Genomic DNA, 23,244 nt, shown 5'->3' on the forward strand with positions numbered 1-23,244 from the left:
TAAATGTATGAAAGGATTCACAGCTTCACTTTTTCACATTCTGTAAATCGAAAAAAAGTCATTTGGTCCCCCAAAATTTTGACGCGCAACATCCCGGAACAGAATGAATTTTGCTTTAGTATATTAAAAAAGAGGAAAAAAATTTACAAATCTGCAAAGAAAAACTTGGTTTGATTGACCAAGTATGGCTTATTCTTATTTGACACTGCATGCGCGATTGTGGGTGACACAAAACATATTGCAAAACAGTCCAATGTTCCGGATGCAATTCATATTTTTTTTATTTGTAAGCATCAACGGATGGAAAAAAATATTTTGTTCATGATATAGTTTTAAAATGAATGAGACGATTAATCAGCAATTTGAATTTTACTCTGCTAAATATCGGAAGTGGCCTCATTCTTAAGAAATCCATTTGGACGCTAATTATTAAAAATCATTTTTATTTTAAAAAATGATCATATTTGGGATGCTGTGAGTCGAATTTTGAGGACGTTCTTTTTTTAAATCAACTTGAGAATCCTGAATACTTTCTGGACACACTGCATATAAAATTGTTTTGTTTTGTTTTTTTACTCATATTTACAACCATTTTTCTTTTTTTTAGGCCAATGGATTGAAAAGAAAACAAGAAGCTATTTTAGGACAAAAAAAAATAAAGTGGGCCAGTGGGCCACCCTTTTCCCACCCCGGCGCTAGTTGGACAAAAGTATTGGGACGCACCGGCGCGGCTCAATACTTTTGTCCACATTGTCGTTAAAATAGAAAAATACAGCAAAGCGGAGTAATGGTGGTCAATAAAAAAAATTCTTAAACAAGTCTCTAAAGTTGTGTGAAAAGAGCACGTTGCGGTTTTCCTGGATTGAGACTGCGTCACCAGAATACAAAAATTCAACAAAACGACAAAAAACAGAACCGAAGAAGAAACTGCTGAGTTCACAGTGTGAAACGAGGTCCGAAAACCAGGCGGCGAACGCGTCGCGTCTGGTAAAGAGGAGGATGAGGTAATCGTAAGAAAATCCAAGTCAAACAAAAGTGCTCTGAGGTAGGGCGCGGAATGACAGAGCTTCTCCTGATGGTGCCGTCCGTTTGCTTCGAGTTTTTTTTTTTTTTGAGGGAGTCTGAAGTGCAGGATGCGAATACCTGGGGGCGCGTAAACAAACGAGCTCGGCGGGCGCGTGAGAGAGCGAACGTTTGCCGCCTATCACGACCTCAAAAAATACGCACCCGACTCGGCACGGTGCCTGAAGTGCTTCCTTGAGGGGCTTCAATTTGCAAAAAGTTTGGGGCGCATTTCAACATTTGCATGAATTTCTTCACATTTTTATTTTTTTTTTTTTGGGAGGGGAGACGAGAGGGGGTGGGGGCGGGACTACTTCCTCCTCCGATGCAATATATATCCGGACGGTATGACTCAGATAAGTGTTGCATTTTCCAGCCCCCTTTCCCACCAAACCGGGACCAGAGCTGCTTCGGTCAAACGGCGAGTCCGGAGTCCAACGTTGGTGCCGGAATCCCGACAGCGTCGCTGCCAATTGAGCTGGTGACTTTGTAAAACGATGGTTGGGAGAAACGCGAAAGAAGTCGTGATGAAAGATTTTGTTGCCAAATGGTTAATTGCCGTGTTGCTTTCGAGTGCAGTCAAATATCAGCGCCGAATTCGGGCAAACGTCAAAAGAAATGGTGCTTGTTTCGCCTTGCTGGCGCTGCGTCAAAGTTTTTTTTTTTGTTTTGTTGTGAGTCATCCGTTCATGTCCTTCCTTCTGTACTGTACAACGCCACGCACGCCCGCGTGGCAAACAACACTGATAGGCCGAGTTAGCGCGGGATAGAAAAAACCAAAACGAGAGAATCAAAGAGAGAGGGAGGTCGAGGCGGCCTCATATTCACAGCTGCTGAGGTGAGGGCCAATAAACACGCGACTGTTAAATAATCCCAACAGTCTCTCACGGGTTTTGTCTTTTATAATTAAAACAAAAAACCAAAAAAAAGTGAGCAGCATCCCGTCTGTCTCCTTTGCGGGCTGTTGTCAGAGCTGATCAAGATGACGATGATGTGGAGAACAGAACGACGACAAGAAAAAAAAAAAAATCACATCGAATAATCGCGTGTGGAAGAAGATAAAAATGAAGAAGAAGCAGCTCAAACTTCCACCAGGCACTGTGTAGCGTCGCAGAACCAGCTGATACTGAGCTTCTGTCGTCACATTCCCGGAAACGCGAAGCAAAAAGCCCAGATGGGGGCCGCCGCCCCTCCGAGGTACTCCTGTGTCCTGATTGGACAGCAACCAGGAAGCGGGTGGTGGGAGATGGCTGGGGTAGGAAGGGGGGGATGAGCAGCAAAGACAACACTGCCTTGAAAAGGCTGAGGCAGACTGACAGGTTGTCAGACAGGCAGCTCGCCGGCACCCTCCCACGCCGGCCCCTCGTCGGGCCACCTGTGGCCAGACGCCATCCGTCCGTCCGTCCGTCCGTCCTGAAGTGATGTGAGGTGAGACGGCCACGACTCCAGAGGAGGCGGTGGTCTGGTCTGTCGGGCGCCGGTTTCAGATGGGGCGGGGGGGGGCGTGTTACTCGGTCAGCAGCTGCTGGAGGAGGCTCTTCTGCTGGGCCTGGCTCGTCTGGGTGCCCGGCGGGGGGGCGGCGATGGAGCTCTGATTCAGGTACGAGTCGCCGCCCACCAGGTTGACGGTGCATTGGACATCGGCGAACACTTGCACCTGCTGCACCTGCACACCAAAATAATGCTCAGACACGACGCGACAGTCATCAAGTGTGGCTCCCTCTAGTGGTACTCACGAGAAGCACTGCCCGGGCACAGATCAATTCTATATAGCTTTGAAGTTCATTTAAAATTGTGCTTCTCAATTATTTTTTGTGATCGGCCCACCCCCAAGAAGGGGAAAATATTTGTGTTAAAAATAGTCATCTTTTTTCCAACCTGCTGGTCGCTACAGAGCGAGCCGCCGCCGCCGCCGCCGCCGCCGGGCGGCCCCAAGGAAGGTGAGGAGCCCACGCCGGGCGAGCCGCCCGCCATGGACACCGTGATGCTCATGTTGTTGTACACCCCCTGCTGGCCAAACGTCTGCCCGCCGCTGTGCTGCGATGACGGACTGAACAGGCTGTGACAAAAAAATAAAATAAAATCATAAAAAAAGTGGTTTGCACATTTGTTTCCATTTCTGAAGGCGTGCAAAAGTAATAAATTGAGAGCGCATCGCTCACCTGTTGCTGGCCTGCTGCCAGCTCTTCATGTCTGGAGACTGGTAGCCAGGGGGCGGAGCTTGCTGGACTAGAGGACTCTGGGAAGTGGAGTTCTGAGGCGACAACAGTGGACGGGTGGAGCTGATCTCGGGAGGAAAAGGCGGATCCGGTTGGACCAGAGCTGCAGGAAAGTAACGGCAAACGCTCATTTTTATTTTTTTGTCACTGCCATTTGCTTTAAAAACGGCTACAAAATTGATTTGTAAACTTTGCATTTTAGTTTAAAGCCAAATTGCCCAGGTCATCGAGGGTCATCCATCCCTGATGGTAAATCTGCCGATGATTATTTGGAACGCAAGTCTTCTCGTCGTTTGTTCTCACCAGCGCCCCCGAACTGCCGCATCAGACCTTGCTGCTGCTGCAACTGGGAGCCGCCGACGAAGGGAGGAGCCTGCACGCCGCCCAGCAACGTTGTCTGGCTGTTTAGTTTGCCGTCGAGGGGGCCCCCCGGGATGGGCCCCCCTCCCGGCATGGGGCCACCGAAGTGGCCGGGTGAGGTAGGCGTGTTCCCCGCCGCCGGGATGTAGCCGACAGGGAAGTTGAACTGCGCTTGCTGCTGAGGCGCAGGCGCGTTGTTGTTGGCCCCTTTCGGGAGCCTGGCCGCGCCCGGGACCGGGGCCTGGGCACCCCCCGCGGGTGCGGCGGTGGCCACGTTCTGTCTCATCAACATGACCTTCTGCTGGAAAAGCTGACGCTGGCGGTGCTGGATGCTGTAGAGCTCCCTCTGACGCTGAGCCAGCATCTGAGCGTTGAGTGGAGGCTGCGGACACAAGACAAACAGTGGCAATGTTCAAGGCCACGTCCGGCTTCACGCAACACAAAGTCACCTCTCGGGCCGCCTTTGAATGCAAACGGCTCACCTGCGAAGGAATTTGAGGTTGCGGCGTCCCCAGACGAACGGCCATGTTCATGCGCTGGCCTCCTCCTCCTGCCACAGGGAACGTATTCATCGCCAGACGGTTCTGGAGCTAAGGATGGACGAGAACGACAAAGAAATTCCACAATCACAATCAGAATCGGAATCAGAAATCCCTTTATTGTCATTGTACTCAAGTGTGTCCAATAAAGTGTGACTTGCGTCTCTGCTCTCACCTGCTGAGGACCTTGAAGTCTTTGCTGGAGTTGCAGCCGCAGCTGGTTGGGTGGCAACCTGAGCTGGGCGCCCATCCCCGGCGGCGGCCGCAGGCCCACCACGGCGGCGGGCGCCCCGCCGAGGAACGTCCCCCGTGCGGCTCCAAAGCCCGCCGCCGGCTGCTGCTGCTGCCCCGCGCTGACTAGCTCCGCCGGAAACTGAGCGGGCGGCGTGAACCGGGAAGGGTAAGAGGGCAGCTTGAGGTCCAAAGAGAGCGCCGTGGCAGTCACCTGCTGAGTTGGCAAGTTCGGCGCCATCGGGTTGTAGCAGCCGCCCTGTGGGGAGGTCCACGTGTCAGCAAACAAGCGACCACTTGGGAAGAGTGCAACTTGCGTGCATTTCAGTCAGAATTTGGCCTCATTCAGAACGAGAAGAAATTATTTTTACCTCTCAAATGTGTGCACAAAATACAGAAACCCAGTTGCTATTCACTTTGATTTTGAAGAAAAAAAACCCCATAACTTTAATGCGCATGTATAGACATGCACAAGCAGCGTAAACTCTCCAGAACAACCCAGGCTACTTCCCGACATACAAGCTCATCGCTTAGTCAAGATGTAACGTTCATACTCGTAGACTCAGAGATCATTAAAATACTTCCTTGGACCATTTAGTTTACATGATCATGTTCCTCATTTAGAGGCGGAGCTTTGGTGCCATCCTGTGGCAAATTAGAGTATTGCATCCTTTTTCAGTGAATTAATGACCATGTTTAAAAAAAAGAAAAAACACCAAAATAACTTGAAAATAAATATGATGACACTTTCCGCACCTGCACCAGCTTGTCAATACCCAGAGCTTTGTCCAGCTCGGCCAGTTCACTTTCATCCGTGCCGCTGAGGAAGGAGACCAGCTGCTCGAGCAAAGCCTTCTCGTCATTCCGGGCCTCGGGCGTGCTCGGCGGAAGCAGAACTTCGTCCAGCGTGCAGGGGACGCACTGCCTGCTCGGTAACAACAACGGCATCCACGTTCTCAGAATGGGTGCAAAGAAGACACTCAAAACTAAAATGTCCTTTGCAAAAAAATCAAAATCAATTCAGATTATGTGCCACTCGACTTCATGAAGTGGTCTAAACATTGCTAATGTGTGTGTGTGATGCTCACTCTTGCGGCGACGTGAGGGGCGCTTGCAGTGGCGTTCCCAAAGCATCAAAGGACAACGAGTCGGACAGAGACAGAGGCTGGAATGGCGAGTCGGCCAAATCTAACTTGGTCGGGCCTGAGCAAAAAAGTCGGAAGCACAGGCTGGCTCAAAAGTAGGTAGACACTTTTTAAACGCACTTTTTTCTTTTCTTATTTTGCCGTTTAATAAAACTGAAAACAAATTGACATTGTAAAGCATCTTTTTTTTTGTTTCTGTTCATCCGGAACAAATTAAATGACGGCGGGTGGACGCTGACGCTCATTTAATGAGATTCGATGCGATTGGCGGGATGTGCACACTTTTGCAACCACATTTTTCCACTTGTTTAATTGTATTTCCCCACTTCAAAATATACTTTTTTGTAATTCAGTTGTATACTTTTACACGGCCATTAATGGTGGCACAAGTTTCTTTGTTTTTTTTTTCATTTTCCCTGTGCCGTATGCAGTCATCGTCTGTGTGGCTCGCGGTGACACAAACATCTTCTATCATTGGCGAGGCTGCGGCGGTCAACACTGAGGTGCAAATGAGCGCCAGGTTATTGTTGTCACAACGCACGCATGTGACAGACCATAAATCCGCCCGGTCGCGATCTCGTGCACGGTCAGGTGTGCGACAGCTCGAAGAGATTTTATTTTTTTCCCCAAATGACACTTTTAAAGCGAGGAGGCGTTTCCAAAGTTTTCTTTGCGTACCAGTGCTTGAAGCGAACGGGTTGACGATTTCTGCGTCGGGAAAAGGACTGCCGCCGTCTTTGGAGGCCTGGAAGAGGTCTCCCTGTCCCTTTGCTTGGGCCTGGCTCGGAGTCGGAGGGCTGCAGAAATCGAAGGCTGACTGATTCTGGAGATTGCAGCCGGAAGCGGGGCCGCCGTCGTTGTTGTTGCCTGAAAAAAAAAAAGCACTAAATCCACAAAAAAAGAAAAAAACTTGGAGGAGGCAATGAATTAAGTGTGTTAGAAACTGAATCCAAACAAAGCACTACGTTGATTGCGTCGTTTCAGTGCATGACGCGACTCTGTGGCCCCGCCCACCACATTAAAGACCTACTTCTGTTCGGCGTGCCGGGCGGTTCCCTCTTCACACCGCCGCCGTTGGGCTGCGGTTGGGTGGGCGACTGCAAGCGGGGCTGGGACAGCGGAGACGGCAGCGGAGGCCCCGGCGACTGGAGCGGCGCCGGAGTGAGGGGGGCCGGAGAGTGGAGCTGATGGGCGGCCGCGTCGTCGGCGCCCTGCTTGGCCGCGCTCGGGCCTCTGAGGGCGGGCGGCAGCTGGCCGAGGGGCTCCGTGTCGGAGGCGCCGCCGGACATCTGGGGGGGGGGGGGGGCCAGTGAAAAAAAAAACAAAAAAAGAATTCTCATTTGACTGATCAATAAACGACAGGAGTCAAATTCAATCGAAAACGAATCGATCATCAAATGAACTATTTGAATAATCAAGTCATCGTTTAACTTCAGCAATTTCAGTAACAAAACATTTGAACAAGCAACCAGTCCCTTTCAAAATGTTTGTCGCGGACAATCGCTCTCGTCGCAAACGTCGTCCGACATCGACGTTACCGTGGAGTCTCGGCTATCCCGCCGACTATCTCGCCGGCTCTCGCGCCGTCTCTCGCCCACGGGGCTGGATTTGGGGCTGACGCAAGCCGGGGGGGCGGTGTTGGAGGCGGGGCTGGTGCCCACGGCGGCCACGCACGCCTCCCCGGCGCCTCGCTTCTCCACCTTCACCCGAACCGTCTGCAGGCTGAGAGCCGAGGGCGGCGGCAGGTCTCCCAAGTCCTGCCAAGAACAAAACAAGCTTGCGGTCAGCGTCGGCGGGGGTTGTTTGAAGGCTGTTTTCAGTGATCGGTCGGTTCTCTTTCACCTTCTCGTCCGTGTCGAGCAGAAAGCGCAGCAGCTGGTGGTCCTGCGGCTCCCTTGAAGTCGAGCGCTGCAGCGCGGCGCTCAGCAGGGGACTGGACGGCGGCTCTTTCTTGATCTCCGCCTCGCTTTTGCCGACGGCATCCTCAGAGGCGGCGGAGGAGGAGGTGGTGTTGGAGTCGTTGCTGTCCTGGAGCAGGCGGTGTAGGATCTTGTGCCGTTCCGTCAGCGTGCTGTGGGAGGCGGGACACTGAGGAGCGGGAGAAGGTTTGTGATGAGGCAACGAGGTGCCGCGGACGTCGTCGGTGTCACGTGCGGACCCGTTGCTGTCCAGCGTCTGATTAAGTCTGAGATGAGCCAAGGCTGTGGAGGAGGGCAGGGGGGCTTTGACGGAGTCCTCGACCCCTCCCTCCGCTCCAAGCCGCGAAGAGGAGAAACCGCCGGGGGTCCCGGCTTGTCTGGACAAGCAAACTTTTGAGCCGGCCTGGGCCTGGGCGGCGTTACTGGCGTCGCCGCCAGAGTGTTGCCTGTTGAGCGCGGGCGCCGGCGCTGGCGAGTGGAGGCCCCCCGGCACCCGCGGGCTCCCGGCGAGCCCGAGAGCGGCCCGCGACACGGCCGCCGACATAAACGAGGTAGGAGCGGCTGCGACGGGGCCGCTGAGAGGTGACGGGCTGTTGCCCTGCTGGGGTCGCGTCCGGCTGGGCGGCAGGTAGCCGGCGGCCGCGTTCAGTCGTTGCGGGGAGACGCCGCTGTTGCCGGCGTGAAGCCCCGTCGAGGCGGAGGGGGCGGAGGAGGCGGCGGCCGAGGCGGAGGCGGGGCCTGAGGTTTGTTTTGAATTGCTGCCAGCGGCAGGAACCGGCGAGCGCGAGGGCGTCTGAGCGAGGTTGCCCGGAGTTGGCTGAAGGCTGGGGTTCGTGTTTTCCTGAGAGCTACCAGTGTTGTGTTCCCTGCGGAAAGACAAATCCAACGTTGGACGACAAATAGACAAATATGCGCGATAAATTAAGTTGGATTGTATCATACGCAGAGCTGGGCACTTGACCCCTTTTGGCCGTCAGTCCCCCGCCCTCCGGCCGCGATCTCGGTACCGTTCCAGCCTTATTCATAAAAATTGTCGGCCCCTGACCCCGTTACACCCCCTTAAAAAAAATAAGAAGAAGAAAATAAAAAAAAAAAATTGTCCATACGTGACGGGAGAGATGCTAAAGGCAGAGGTTTATTTAAACATCATTCTCGGTGGCATCCTTCCGCCCAGCTCTGATCATACGTGAGCCGTGTGCGCCGGTACCTGTCAATAGTGTGAATGCCCATGATGAAGGGCTGAACTTCGGGGTTCGGGGGGCAGCAGAACTCGCAGCGGGTCTGAGCGCTGAGCGGCGTGCCGTCGCTCAAGGCGAAGCGGTACAGCGGGCTGATGGCGGTGCCGTGGCTCATCACTGGGCGGGCACAACAAACACATGGCGTCAGCAACACCAATGGCAAATTGTTTGCATTCAGGAAGAACGGCGATAAACCAGGAAAATGCCAAACTCAAGACTGGCTCTCAGAAAATACATTTTGCATCACTTTCATCCAAACGCAAAGAGCGGATTGAATGGCCGCTTTTTTGTGATGAAATAATAATCAAGCTCACGTTCCACCCCTTGCCGACCTTACGCCAGCGCCCACAAAAACTCTCACCCTCATGTAGCAACTTTTTGGCATGGGAGGGCTCTTTGCCCTGCGGCTGGAAGAAGGCGTAAATGCACTTCCGAACCAGGTCCTCCCAGCCGGGCCGGCCCGTCGCCCGCAAAGCGCTGGTCTCGATGGAGATGATCTTCCCTGAGAGGACCGACGCAAAAGCAAGTGTCCAATAAGATCAGAAATGGATTCTTTCAACGAGGCGGCATTGGCGGCATTGGTTGCTGGCCCAAGTTTTATTCGAGTGCTTTTTAAGGCCGACTAAAATGTCACCTGTGGGGTCCTGCTTGGTGATAAAAGATTCTGAGCTGGCGCGAGGCATCCGGCAGGCGATGCAGATCAGGCAGCTTTGCGGGTCTGAGAGGCAAAGTGGGTGATTGAGATTGAAAAAAAAAAAAAACAACTCAAATAAAATGACTCCGAGTGCGTTGTGGCGTTGGCGCACCGTCGCCCTCCTCCCGCACGGCGGCGCGGGGCTGCGACACCGTGAAGCACTGCATGATCTCGTACTGCTGCCGGGCCTCCTGGTTCTCAGAGTCCATCTCGTCGGGCGGCCTCTTCAGCATGCGGCAGTTGAAGGTGTGGCTGCTCCGGCGGCCCGACTCCTGCGGCCACGGCGCGCCGTTCACTACGCGCGCAAACGGAAAGCGCAAGTTGCAAATTAACAAACATTATTCGCATTTCACCCAAACGCTCAGACAGCAACGCCGCTAAACAGGAAGCGCAAGAGTGAAAGTAAATATTCTCAATGCAAGGTTCAAAATATGATTGGGTTAAAATAAATGAAAAATAAATAAATGAGGAGATGAACATCTTTCTCCCGGACAGTGATGTCACCACTTGTATTTCAACCGATGCCGACATAGTTTTGACGTGAAACGACACAACGTCGGGGCAGCAATGAAAATAAGGTAAACACACGAACGCTCACCGAGACTTTTGGGCAGCAGATTGCGCACAAACTCGTTGTGGTCGCCCACGTGCAGGATGCTGTAGACGCTGGACATCATCAGCTCGTCCTGAGGGTAGCCCAGGTAGCTCAGCACGTTCTCCGAGACAAACACGATGCGGCCCTCGCGGTTCACCACGAAGAAGAAGCCATCCAGAGCCTGCGTGCGAGCGAGCGACACGCCGCGTTACTTCCGCAATCAACCGGCTGGCAGCGACACGCTCACCTCGAGCAGCATGGGTCCGAGGGCTTCTCTCTCCAGCGGGCCTTGGCTGCTGGAGGAGATGTCGCTCTTCTGCACCGCGTCATCCGGAGAGCGAAGAGCCGCTTTCTCTGTGGAGGCGGGACAAACCCCAGCGTCAGCGCCCGTCGGAGAATATTGCGGAGATAATGCCAATTATATTTTTTTTCTTCAACTTTCAAGGCTGATAAATTAAACGCCGGTTTATTTTGGCTCTCTCTCTCACTCTCTGGTGTGCTGGTAGCCCCGCCTGAAGAAGCAGATTGTCCCGCTCACAGCACCATCTGATTGGTTCCACGTAGGCTTTTTCACCTCGAGTCACACCAACAGACTTTTCCAAAATTTGAATAAATGTCAGTCGACTACAACTCACAAGTAATAGAAACCTTTTTGCCGTAGTCAACTCGAAAGAGATGTTTGCTTTTATTGAACGTGAAGACATGCAGCTCCATGCACTTGTTTAGTTCGACTTTTAAAGCTAAGTTGTCGATTTTCTAAGATGTAAAAAAGCTTGAACGTGATCTAAATCACTAAAGTTGTTGAAGAAATATGCTTAAAAACGCATTGAAGTCAAGTTTTGTAGTTTTAATTCTTCAAATTTTGGACACCATTTTTTCAAGGAATTAATATCAGCTTCTCAAACATCGGTTATTAACTCTTAATCGGTATCAGTATCGGCATATCGTTCCGTCAAGGATTACCCAGCTCGCGCCGCTTCATCTGCTGAATTTGGTCCACGGTGCTCTTGAGGATGTGGCACTTGTTGGGCTTGGCGCTGAGACTGGCGATGTCGCCCATGTTGGAGGAGAGCAGCTCGGCCAGCTCGCCGATGTAGCGACTCTCCAGCTCGCGCCGCCGCTTCTCCAGGCTGCCGAAAAACAGCCAACAATGGATTTAATGTCAGCCTCACTTACCACGCCGGTAATGGTCGGCATTTCTGGTCGGCACGTGCGCGTTGTGCAAAGCGCGGCAAAACAGGAGGGGAGAGGTTCCCAAAAAAAAATTAAATAAAATGCACATTTATTAGGCTGTCATTCATTAAAATAGACACAAAGCCGACTCCCTGCAAGCAAAAAAAAAAAAAAGCCTTTAACACTTCAAAAATAAACGTGAGGCTTTCCACCACGGCCGCACTTTTGTAGCACGTAAATCCATTTTGGCGAGGAGGATCCATTTTTTGGTCGCCGCCGTGTACACTTGGAAAACGCCGCTCCACATTGCCGTTCTTTGCCAGCGCCGCCGCCGCCGCATTGCACATCAAACAAACGCGCTTTGAGATCCCAGAAACTAAACGCATCTCTCTGATCGCTCTCTGTAAGTGAATCCTGACCGCCGTCAACTTCCTGCCATGCCGGTCATGCTTCACTCGAGGTTTAAAGGTGACCTACTTTTTTTTTTTTTTGTGAGAATGAGACAACTAGACAGAGATAGTTTACAGTCCACATTTAAAGCACTGACATCCTTTAACGCTCGTCTCCGTGCGCCCCCTTAACACGGAGCAACGACATGATGTGGTAAATGGGCTAAAAACTAACGTGCGCGTGTGCGTGCGTGCGAGGACAACAGCAGCAAAAAGTAGGTCAGTGCATTGGACGGCCAAAACACACAGGCATGGTGGCCCAGAGAGGGAGGAATGGAGGAAGGGGGTGCGTCAGGGGAGGGGTGAGGGGGGAGGAGGGAGGGAAAGGGGTGAGGAGGAGGACGCAGTTTGAACGCGCAGGTCACTCGTTGCTTTTTGGAAATACGAGCTGGGAGGTTACATCAGCTTACATCAGCTATTGGGCCTTAAAAGGCTCACAAGAGCGGACGCGGCGACTCTGGGAGCTGTGAATGCGTGCGTGCGTGCGTGCGTGCGTGCGTGCGTGTGCGTGTGCGTGTGCGTGTGTATGTGTGTGTGTGTGGGCGTGCGCGCGGGAGAGCGTCCTCGCTTACACCTCGACCCTTCGGCTAAACTTTGGCTAACCCGTGATCTGATGATCCGTCTGCACAACACCTTCCCCGGGCCAACTTAATCCCCTCATGTTGTTCAACACGCGCAACGGGCTCAGGTGGAACAACAGCGACCACCAAATACGACGTCCGCACCGCGGACATGAAATGTTTACATATTTGCAAATATTACGTTGTAAGGTAAACGTGCAAAATTTGAGGTGCAAGGGCCAGTAAACGTGATGTCAAATACGGTACGTCCTGACTGTAGTATCTGTGACTTTGAATGTGTGTGGTTTTAAAATGTTGGTGAGTGCCGTGGGTGTCAGCAACAAAGAATGATATACGGTACATTAGAGATGCGTTGACATTAAATATGATGGTACTCGCAAACATTTTTGCTCGACATGAGCTTACCTTTGCGCCGACGTGTCGCATGGCGAGCCTTTCCTCTTGCGTGACTCGGCCGTGTCAGGGTCCAACGGACTTTCCCCGACGGCACTCATTTTCTGCTTTGACTCACCTGCAAAGCAAGGCAACAAAAGGCAGAGGCTCAGCAACATCGAGGCGCACACCCAAAAAAAATTAGCTTGGAGAAAGACGCTGGGCAATGACGACATGCAACTCCAAGGAAAATTCGATAATTCACTCATTCGAAGCTTTGAAGCAAACAAGCGCAACCTTCACACACACGGTGCAGCAACACATATAAACTCAGCAAAATACTGCAACAAAACATATTGCCCCGGTTGGGGACCTTCTCTGCCACTTTTTCGTGTTTGTGACGCGGCATCACATCCAGTAGACTTCAGTGGTGCCCGGCGCGTGGTGGCACAACGTGGTACGGCACTGAATTCCAAATTTGAATGACTTGAACGGACATTGTGGGAAAACAAAAATCAAGAAGAAAAATCAGAAATCAAAACACAAAATTCTCACCGACGACAACGTGTGTAACAGAAGCATAAGCGGAACATTGAAATGTGTTTAAAGTCGATTGCAGCTTGACGGCGACGGCGTCTTCAGAAGACGCATGCACGGTGTTAATGCACAGCGGGCGGATCTTTTTTTTTTTTTTTTGCGCCGCGGCGTGCTGGTAGCGTGTCAGAGGGTGATTTGAGGTCGGATGCAAACAAGGCTAGTCAGGAGGGATTAGAGTCGCGGCGACAAATGGCGGCTTAGTCGCCGCCCCCTCTCCCCTCCCTCCTCCCTCCTCGCCTCGTTCGGCGCCGTCGTGCCGGTGGATTTCGAGGCTCGGTCGTGCGAGGATGCGAACACGTTGGCTCTCTTTTTGTTCCGAGTCGTATCATTGACGACTGACACGCTGGCCAGTGTTGGGTGTACAATCTGCTTGCACGCATTGCCACTTTGGATGTTCAAGTTGCCTGAAGGTTTAGAATGCAACCAACGCTTTCAAAGTGCGGCAAAATTTTGTTTGCCATTTTGTTCCCATTAAGCCATCTTCGGACAAAATGATTTGGTTTGGTGAACGTTTTGGTGTTATTGCACTTGAGCATGATAAACAGCTTGAAGCCAGCATGCTTTGCCTCTTATTTGGAAAACTGCCAGCGAGGTTGTGAGAGGGACGCTCGCAAAGAACCGACGTGCAGCAAATGAGGCCACAAGTCAACTCCAAGAATTCAAAGCAGACTTCCAGTTTTCATTCCGATTCACACGAGCTCGTTCAGGCACTTGGCGTGTTGAGATGGAAGGTTACACTTATCCTATCAGGGCCATGTGACACCACCGTAAACGACGCCACACACACACACACACACACACACACACACACACTCATTAGCCAGGCGAGCAAGCAAACACGTGAGAGGAAGAGGAGGGGGCGGGGAGGGCTCATATGCACGCCTGTAGCGCAGGTGCTGCACCTGACTCCCCCCCCCCACACACACATACACACACAAATAAATGTATGGTCGGCGTGGCGAGCGGGGAAAAGACCACCTGGTAACCAAAGCGCCAACTTGACACATTAGAAAGGAACACACACACACACACACACACTTTGCCCTTATTAATCTTCTCAATGTACGTTGAAACTTTCAATCGTTCCCACTTAAGCTCCGTTGGGGCCCTGCGTGACGTTGGGAATGCGAGGCAGAGGCCGGAATGCCTGCCCGGTTTCTCTAGCGCCCACCGACGTGCTGATTTACGAACGGGACGATAAAATAGAAAAACGCTCGAGGATGGAGGCCATCCAATAAGGGATGTAAACGAAGCCTCAGCTCGGCCGCACCCGTCAGTCAGCTGACACGAACACTTCCGATTGGCGAGCGTATCGTGCGCGAGGTCGTGGTTGGGGTCAGCGTGCTCGTGGTTTAATCAATCGGCGAAACCGATCTTGCCGCTCGCTCGGACTTTCGCCGCCGGCGCGAAGCTCACCGATTTCATTCTTCTCATCGTTGTCGTCCTCACAATTAGCGCACGGGAAATGATTCCCCGGGCGCACGTTGCGCTTTGCCGGTGGAACTGCAAACGTTTGCAACTCGCCGGTGTTTGGAGAGAGGGAGACGACGACGACGTTTGATGGGAATAAACGGAGAATCGACCAGATCAATCAACAGATAATCCAAAATGCATTTCAAGTGCCGACGAACGCCCGCTCGCAGCCGCCAGCTCGTTTCTTCACACACTCGATTCTCTTCCAGGCTGATCACGCCACGTGAATATTCATCATCGGCATCATTAGCGCAAGTCGGCGCGGCCTCGACTGAACCTTTCCGAGGCGGCGTCGGGAGGTCCAAGAGAGGAGATGAACGTAGGAACGCGTCATCTCGAAAAGCTCGAAAATCGAATTGCACGCATCGAATCATCCGTCACGCTTTGAACGCGGAGCCGTTTGCTTTCAAATAAAGGCCCGTTTGTGATCTCAGATGGTGACATCGCAGGTCCGGTTGGAAGCGCGACGCGTGCCGTGCGGTACCTTCTTGGTCTAGGTCACCAGGTGCTGAGTCATGTGACGGCCGGCCCGGTCCAGGAAGAGAAGGCGCTGGGGGCGGGGCTCGGCGCAGACGGCAGGCGAAGGGGTTACGACGGTGGCTTTGCTCTCCCGGCGTCACATGGCAACATGGCGGGTGTGGCGGCGAATACTGCACCTGAGGCAGAGGCGGGAACAACGACAACGCCGTCAAGATCGGTGGACAGCAACGCGCGCACACAATACAAAACAAACACATTTTCAATCATTAATAAAAACATTTTGAAATGAGCATCAATTTTTTTTTTTTTTTAACTTTTCTACGGGAACAAAAGAAACATACTGGCACTTAAAATAACGACAATGAAAAAAATGCAAGGAAAGCACATGTGCCAATGAGCCAAATGTGTCCAGGATGGAACGATTCATCTGAAAATTCATGAAAATCAAGCGGACGATCGCAAGCAAACGTTGACGTCAGTGAACTCGTTTCAACCAATTGAGCGTACGTTCAAAAACGGTTATCGTGTCCATGTGAAGTTCTCCAAATAACGAGGTTAGCCGAGCCGACGCAATGGCATCAACGATAGCGAGCCCTGCAAAGGTGCAATTTATTGAGATTGCGCTCTCCACCTCGAGAGAACTTTGTGCTGTGCGAAGGGCTCGACAAAAGCGGTCGCTCTTCCGGCAATTTGCACGGAGGACGGCGCCAATGACTTTTCACTTTCTACTTCAACTTCAACGTTTTGCAATCTTTTTTTTTTTTTTGCTTTGACAGGGTCACGACGCAGTCAATAATCAAACGAGCGCCGGCGCCCCAAAACGTCGTCGGCAGCTGCCTCACACTGAATCCAACATGGAGCGGCCGTACCACAACAATGACGGCAACAACACAAGAGCAGCAGCCAGCCGGCGCTACGAGAGACGATCGCTCACTTGTGCGGCCTCCGACGATATGAAAGCGCTTGATTGTGTTCCTGTGGCCAAAAAGCCGTCAAGCCGTATTCCGAGGGAAAAAAACACACACAAAAAAAAAAAGATGACATTTATAAGGCAAATGACCTTTTTGGCTCTCCGACAAAACAAACAAATCCAAAAGGAATCACGGAGCAGCTGAATCGGGTGTAGGCGTGGGGGGGGGGGGCACGCATGTTTCTGCAGCCTATAAATAATATATAGAATGCATCTATGGCGGGTTCACACGAGGACGGCGTGGTGATCATGTGACCTGGCCGGGGGGGGCGCCGGACCATATGGAGCGCATAGGACACGGTGCAGACTCATCGCTCATCGTCATCGGACGCTCATGAAAACACATTTAGACATCAAGTCATGTCATTGGCGCTCATCAGAATTTCGTTGGCGTGGACTTGCTAAAAGCTTTGGACCAGCTCACAATTGTCTCGTAGTCGCATTTAAAAACGGAAATCCAGAATTCATTTGTTCACAATTTGAAGAAGTTCCAAGTTGCCTGCGGCTCATATTTGCTACGCTAACAGATCGGATCGAACGGGATTCAAACACGTTTCTCGGCGACGCCACATGTTCGAGTCGAGCCGATGGCGCGGCAGTCAGACGAAACGTGACACGGCAACCTCCGGGCCCGAAGCTTTCGGATGCTGATTGAGTCGAGTTGTCGCGGCAAACGACATCAAGTCAGAGTCAGACTACTTCCTGGAGTCGAGTGTCACACGGGAGCGGCCGCAGGGCTCCAAAGGGGGCGTGGTTATTTTTTAAATGGGTGAAACCGGGCCTGCCGTTTCATTGACATCCAACAAAATACAAAAAAATGAAAAAAAAAAAACGGTTTCACATTCTAAGGTAGCGGACTCTCGTGTTCACGCGACTCGTCAAAGTATTCGTCGATGCCTCCTTGAGATTGGAAAGTTATTGGCCTTTAAAAGTACTTGAGGTTCCAAAGTCTTTGAGTCCTTCAGGTGCTCATGAGTTGGTCTTCAACGGCACTTCTACAGATAAAGAAACTCACCTCAGAGTGCAGTTCAAGAATTGCTTAAGAAGTAAAACGCACCAATCGAAATCGGGGACGATTTCCTTCGTGATCGTTCCCTCCCTTAAAATAAACCTCATCTCGTCTCCCACCACAGAAAAGTCTGCTTCAGTTGTTAGTCTTTTATTTTATTTCTAAACTATTTGTGAGCAGTTTCAACAACCCGAATATTGTTTTACAATAAAACAAGATTTGAAGATCGAAGGCGTCGGGATCGGCACGTCAAGCTTTCCAAAAATTGGCCGCAATATTGTGAGAGGTTCGCCCCCAAGTCACAACCTTCAGTTTTAGTATTGAGGACTTGAAGCGGACCTCGGGTTCGAAAGCGGCTCGTCTTAATTGCATGCTAATTGAGGATGTTGAGGAAAAATGGCCGTGCCACTCGGTCACAGACGACTTCCTGGACCAAAGTGACCGGGCTGCAGGTGTCGACTGCGCGTTCTCGCCGAACAAGACAACGAGAGCCAGAGGATGAGGAACACTTCATTTCAAAATGGACGACCTCTGCAAGTCGCCGCCGTGACATTGAGACGACGAAAACAACCTCCCCAAAAAAAATAAATAAATAAATCAGCAGCCGCTACAAAGCGCCATCCCAAAAGGTCTGAAGGATCCAAGCAACAACTGGACCCTGCAGAGGGATCCACTTTACACAACCTTCCAGGACCCCCCCACACACACACACACGGGCCCCACCCCCCTTTCTGTTTGGAGAGATTAGCGTGGAGGAATTCCACAGAAGATATCGCTTACCCACTCAACTTTGCTCACCACCGCAATTTTTGCTTTGAGCTGCCGCGCACAAAAAAAACAAAACACCACGTCCGTGTGTCGAATGAAGTCGCCGCCTGGAGCGCAGAGGAAAGATCGCAAGCCTTTCTGGTGCGGATACTTGAACTCAATTATCTGACGACATCTTAACCTCGAGAGGCCCCGCGACAATGCTTTCACACACGCAATCCATCAACACGCACGCTCGACAAAAACAAGTTCGCCGGACGGCGTCAACGCAACCTTTGTCTTGGGCGTCTTGGATAATCAGCACTTTCAAGCGCTCATTTTAGCGGCCCCAAACCGTCCGTCAGAAACTCGTCTCCAAGCGTGCGACGGCTTTTCAGTTTCAGTACTTTGTGAAGCTCCTCGCTTGGCTTCCGTCGCTTTTCCATCACAATCCATTCCATCTTAACATTTCGCTCTCGGCCAACCGGGTTTTCTCGGCCGCATGTTGTGGTGACGTCGCAAATGAGAGCCAATCAAGTGCACAGAAGCATCGTCCGCTCGCCCCTTTCCGAATGACCTTTCGCGAATCGTTCGACCTCGCTTTGCATCGGTAAAACATATTTGGATTCTTTGCCTTTCCACTCAGCGTTGTTTTCGTGGTTTATTGTGTTGACCGTTTTTATGTTATTTATTTATTGTTCGAATTAAGTCTCTTTCAGACATATTTTTACTTTCAGTACACCACTTTGCATGCTGTTTCTTTTTAAAGGGGCCCGATAAATAAAGTTGAATTGTGGAGTCATTAAGTGGTCTCGTGGTTCGAAGGAAAATGTCAGCTTCAGCTCTTTGTCTACTCGTCTTCAAAGAGCTCTTCAAGTAAAAGAAAAAAATATATGGAAAAAAAAAAAACAACTACTTGTCTCATTAAAGTTCCTCAACTCACTGCAACAAAGTTTTTTGACATCAAGCAATATATTTATGTCTTCCGCCTGAGGACTGACAAAAACAAATAGCTTTTTCGTGCAAGAATAACGGATGATACGCTTATAAGTAGGCCAAACGGCCAAATTGTGATGTCTTTCTTGTACATAATTGCCATTTTAGACTCTTTCAATTTGCAAAGGGACGTCTTGAAGTCTACTTCATGTCCAGTCTCGTTTCTCATCTTCGGGGTTCTGCTGTGTTCGTCTTTCAGCGTTCTTGATCAAACAAATGTCCACAACAATCCATCAGCATCCCTCGAAGAAGCGCCCGAAGCCAATTAACATTTGCAATAGCTCAATTAGTTAATGCTAACATTACGCAATGCACATGTCGGAGCGTGTTTCTCTTCCGCAGCACACGTTAGCCTCGAACCACAACAACAAGAAAGAAAAAAAGGAGGTCAAGAAGACTCCGTTGAAGGAAGACGAACAAAACAAAAAACAAAAAGACACTTCTGGTGGCAGCAATGCCGTGAGGCCGCACGGGAGCGCTTACGTAATAAGAGGCTTTGATTAATTTACAGGTGGGCCAAGAGGACGAAAGAGGGGGAGGACGCGAGCGCGCCGTGCACGCGCACGAGCGCGACGGCCAAGCAAGGCACGGCAAGGTAAAGCAAAGCAAAGCAAAGCAAAGCGAAGCGAAACGAGGCATCCGTGGGAGGCCGCGCCGCAGCCATCGTGGCTGTCAACAGCACCAGAACAACCAGCACGACCAGCAGCCTTTGCTCGATTGGGTTACCTTGTTGTGGCACAAGCAGGCGTCGTCCTCCCGGTGTGCTCTCGCGGCCAATCCACGGCGGTCGTGCTTGTTTTCTTCTCTTTTCTCCCCCCACTTACATCCCACGAGAAGTCAGCCGCGCCTCCCCACGGTTGCGGGGCGTCCAACAACAGCCAGTTAGCCGAGTTAGCTCCAAGCAGCTAACTTAACTTGCATGACGGATAACGTCGGCCCGTTTGTGCGCGTGCGTGTCTGTTGCCAACTTTACGTGGGTAACTTTACACTCGCTCCGCAGCGGCTGACACGTAACATCCAAGCAAAGCACGGCGAAGTTGCTCCTTTTGTTGCGATTAGCAGGCTGGCTAACAAGTTGCCATCGGCGTCTGTTGACAAACAAGCCTGCGTGGATGTGGAGGAAAAAGGGGGTGGGGAGGAGGGCGATATCACACACGACTCGAAGCCAGCGAGCCTCAACGTCAGTTAGCTTAGCCACAGTTAGCCTGCCTGGCTAAGCACCCACACCGCGCTGGGACCCCCCCCCCCCTCCCCCCACAAAAAAAAATGCGCGTCCGCCGGCCTGTAGTGTTCGCCTCGGCGCTGCTTTTCCGGCGGTGGCGGTGGGGCGGCTCGTCGTGTCACTCCCGTGCGTGTCCGGGACTGCGCGGCGGTCGTGGTGGCCCAGTTCGCGAAGCCAAGTTGTCACTATGCTCGGCGCTCTCCGCCATTTGCAAGCGCTCTCGCTCTCTCGCTCCAACACAAACAAACAGGGCTGCGGGAACGCGCGCCGAGCCTGCGTGCGCGCTCACGAGAGGAAGCATGTGAAAACATGACCTGGCCAATGTAACGCGTCCAAATGTGATGGAAGCCGGTTGACTTTTAAAATGATTATTTTGGATTGTTGCGGTACTTTAAAGTGAGTATTGTGTACTGTTTGAATCAAAGGTTCTTAATACATAAATGATTGTTTGATTAAACATAGCCAAGTGCTTTGGAAAGCAAAAACAGCGAGTACCTGAGAACTTGAAGTACCCTTGAACCTTAAGTACATTCAAACCGTTACCTAAGAACCTCAAGGTACACTTATATATGAGCAACTCCAAACCTTAAGTGCACTTGCTAGTACGTTGGAATTTTGCAGAACACTTCAAGACCTTTAGAACGCAAAGCACTCTTAAAACGAGCATGTAAGGAACTGAAATATGAACAATAAATGACTAAGTGATGTACGCAACGGCAACATCTGCTGAGTAGTTTCAGCTTTTTCTGGGGAGAGAGTTGGTGTCTCCGCAAGGTTCCTCACATGCAAAAATGTTCATTCCAACCAATATACTCTCTGAGCAACCATCACAAACTCGTGCGTGGATCACAGCAGCATTTTCACCAAAATCAAAGAATACATAAAAGTATTTGCGATAGCCATTTCGATGCCACATCAGTGCAGGGCGTCGATTTGCAATGAGATGATCCATTTATTGGAGGCGCCGAGTCGAGCGGAGGCTGCCATTGGCAGCTGTACAGATGCCAGCGCTCTCAAGAGGGCATGTGTTGTTTTTGGAGTTGAAATAAGTTTTCATTTAATGCCTGCACAGGACAGAAGACTTCTCGGACGAGCGCCCTGGATTGACGGCGAGAAAGTCTCCTGCCGTTCTTCAGTCAAAGATTGAAAACGGCTCGCAACTAAATGGCTCCCATTCTGCAACCACTTGGCTCCTGGCGCTGTTGACATTTTGCCGCTGGACCTGTCTGGCCACGATGGAGACACATTTGACATGTTTTTATGTGATGAATCAATTAAAAACAATTAAAAATGAGGATAGCAATGAACTCATTCACTGCTAGCTTGGGTAAAATGAATGTACTTTTTGGCTTCTATATCCGTCAATGAGTTAAATAATTGATTTATTACTTGGCCACACTTGTGCAAATTGCCTTTTGCGCCGCCTTCCACCTTGACAGACAACTGGACTTCGGCCTGTTTGACTGCCATTTCACTTTGCGCTCCCGAGCGAGGTGATGCTGATCAAAGTGAGGCTACGGCTTTAAAGATGACCTATTACTGTGTGGCATGTCTATACGGAATATTCTTACAAATTAAATGACGTTTAACAGTCACAGAATTAGATATTAAAAGCATAAACATATTTGAATGCAAGCAACTCAATGAGTGGTGGAAAATGATTTGTCAATGTTTATGTCTACAGTCCAGTTTATCCAAGAAAGAAATATCTGGATTCCAGTCATCTGGATCCACTAATATTTGGGTTTTTTTTTTCCACTAAGAGTCCGTAAGACGTTGAGGTCAGCCGAGCAAGATCACTTAAAGAGCTTGAACTTGCGGAGCAGCGGCTGCACCACTTCTTTGGGGTACGGCTTCAAGGCCAGACAGGTGGGCATGTTCTCAGGCTGCTCAATCCAAAGCTTGTGGGCCACGCCGGCCTGGCTCAGGCTTTCGGATAAGCCCGAGAGGGCGGCCTCGTCCGGAGCCTGGTGGACACAAAAACAAGCGTGCATTTGCTTGACAATCTGATGTGGAAACGAGTTTTTGTAACTTTTGGCTTAAAACGTCATAATTAGGCGGCAGCCAAAATGCAGTGTCGTTGCTTAATTGAACTTCTTCAATTAAATATGTTCCATCCGCAGAAGTTAATTAAAAGCCATCTTCAACACTAAATATAGAAATACATTCAAATTATAACTCAGCTTTCTGAATAAAAAATAAAAAAAACTCCTCTCGTAAAACAGCCATGTTAAGCATGTCTACCTTTTATGTACAATTTAAGAGTAAAAAAATATATAACAATTACATCAACTATGACGATCTTTAGATGTGACTACGGTTCGGCTCTAGTTTTACTCCACACTTCTAACACGTTCGTACTAAAGCGGACCGACACAATGCGCAATAATATTCGGACTGCAGGCCTATTAAAAAAAGACAAGTGAAGAAGCAAGAAAAATGACAATTCAATTCAGTCATCAACCGAACGATAGAAAAGCGTGTTTTAAATTGTAGCGTGTGAAAATGTGGAGTTTGTCGCGACTCACGCCGAGCACCACTTTGTGCATGCAGTCGAGCTCGGACAGGTAACTTTGCGTGTCGCCGTCGGCGTAGTGCAGGTGGACGGCGGCCGTGGCGGCGTGGCACGCCTGCGTGATGACGGCACCGAGCGGCCACGACAGCTTGTCGACCAGGTCTGAGCGGACTACGACGTACTGGACCAAGCGGCCCGGGGAAGCGGCTGCTCCCGAGGCAGCCATTTGTTTTCGCTACGGCCGTGTGTGTTTATCTTCCGGGTCAAATATTGACCGCTTGGTTAATGCAATGGTGCTGCTGCCATCTAGCGGCATATCACGACAATTGTACTTTCAGCCATTGGATTGGTCTGGGCCAAATGGCGATTGAGATTAAATGTTATCTATTAAATTACTTTAAAAACTGTTAAATATCCCTATTGCTCACCAAGTTATATAAAAAGATGAAAATATTACGCTTACACAAATGCATGTTTAAACATTCATCAAATTCATATAGAAATTTTCTATTAAAATACATTTGATTCAGATTTAGTTTTTAATTTATTATTTTGCTGCTAATGTTAAATATCAACATCTATTGAATAACAATTTAAACAAAAGCAAAATCTAAGTGAATTTAAAGGTGCCAAAATAATTTTCACAATTGTAAATGGC

The 23,244-nt window shown here is 50.4% G+C and overlaps 2 protein-coding genes across 2 annotated transcripts; both read right to left on the reverse strand.

Annotated features, from left to right (window-relative positions):
- Positions 1-2,507: 2,507 nt before the first annotated feature.
- Positions 2,508-20,400, reverse strand: ncoa1 (nuclear receptor coactivator 1). The gene is made up of 22 exons (XM_088285986.1): positions 19,576-20,400; positions 15,132-15,303; positions 12,611-12,716; positions 10,966-11,132; positions 10,250-10,356; positions 10,006-10,183; positions 9,520-9,702; positions 9,348-9,431; positions 9,075-9,215; positions 8,683-8,830; positions 7,399-8,341; positions 7,095-7,313; positions 6,587-6,845; positions 6,235-6,423; positions 5,500-5,614; positions 5,168-5,336; positions 4,356-4,670; positions 4,124-4,231; positions 3,585-4,023; positions 3,225-3,384; positions 2,941-3,121; positions 2,508-2,728 (listed from the first exon to the last, which is right to left on the reverse strand). The coding sequence occupies exons 3-22, from the start codon at positions 12,697-12,699 to the stop codon at positions 2,570-2,572; spliced, it is 4,353 nt and encodes a 1,450-aa protein (XP_088142112.1). The 5' UTR covers positions 12,700-12,716; positions 15,132-15,303; positions 19,576-20,400; the 3' UTR covers positions 2,508-2,569.
- Positions 20,401-21,435: 1,035 nt separating this feature from the next.
- Positions 21,436-22,848, reverse strand: ptrhd1 (peptidyl-tRNA hydrolase domain containing 1). Its single transcript, XM_088285987.1, has 2 exons — positions 22,600-22,848; positions 21,436-22,038 (listed from the first exon to the last, which is right to left on the reverse strand). Exons 1-2 carry the CDS (start codon positions 22,810-22,812, stop codon positions 21,868-21,870), a joined length of 384 nt encoding a protein of 127 aa, XP_088142113.1. The 5' UTR covers positions 22,813-22,848; the 3' UTR covers positions 21,436-21,867.
- Positions 22,849-23,244: the final 396 nt, after the last annotated feature.

This window comes from Idiotropiscis lumnitzeri, chromosome 21 (assembly GCF_059441095.1).
Source record: "Idiotropiscis lumnitzeri isolate Australia: NSW breed Sydney's pygmy pipehorse chromosome 21, RoL_Ilum_1.0, whole genome shotgun sequence".
Classification (NCBI taxonomy): Eukaryota; Metazoa; Chordata; class Actinopteri; order Syngnathiformes; family Syngnathidae; genus Idiotropiscis; species Idiotropiscis lumnitzeri.

Excerpts from the sequence above, each read along its gene's own strand:
- ptrhd1 (XM_088285987.1), bottom strand. The coding sequence starts at position 22,812 with ATGGCTGCCTCGGGAGCAGCCGCTTCCCCGGGCCGCTTGGTCCAGTAC. Across the intron at positions 22,039-22,599 it reads TGCACAAAGTGGTGCTCGGC|GCTCCGGACGAGGCCGCCCT; the intron begins GTGAGTCGCGAC and ends TGTGTCCACCAG.
- ncoa1 (XM_088285986.1), bottom strand. The coding sequence starts at position 12,699 with ATGAGTGCCGTCGGGGAAAGTCCGTTGGACCCTGACACGGCCGAGTCA. Across the intron at positions 4,232-4,355 it reads GACTTCAAGGTCCTCAGCAG|CTCCAGAACCGTCTGGCGAT; the intron begins GTGAGAGCAGAG and ends GTCCATCCTTAG. Across the intron at positions 4,024-4,123 it reads AACCTCAAATTCCTTCGCAG|CCTCCACTCAACGCTCAGAT; the intron begins GTGAGCCGTTTG and ends TTGTGTCCGCAG.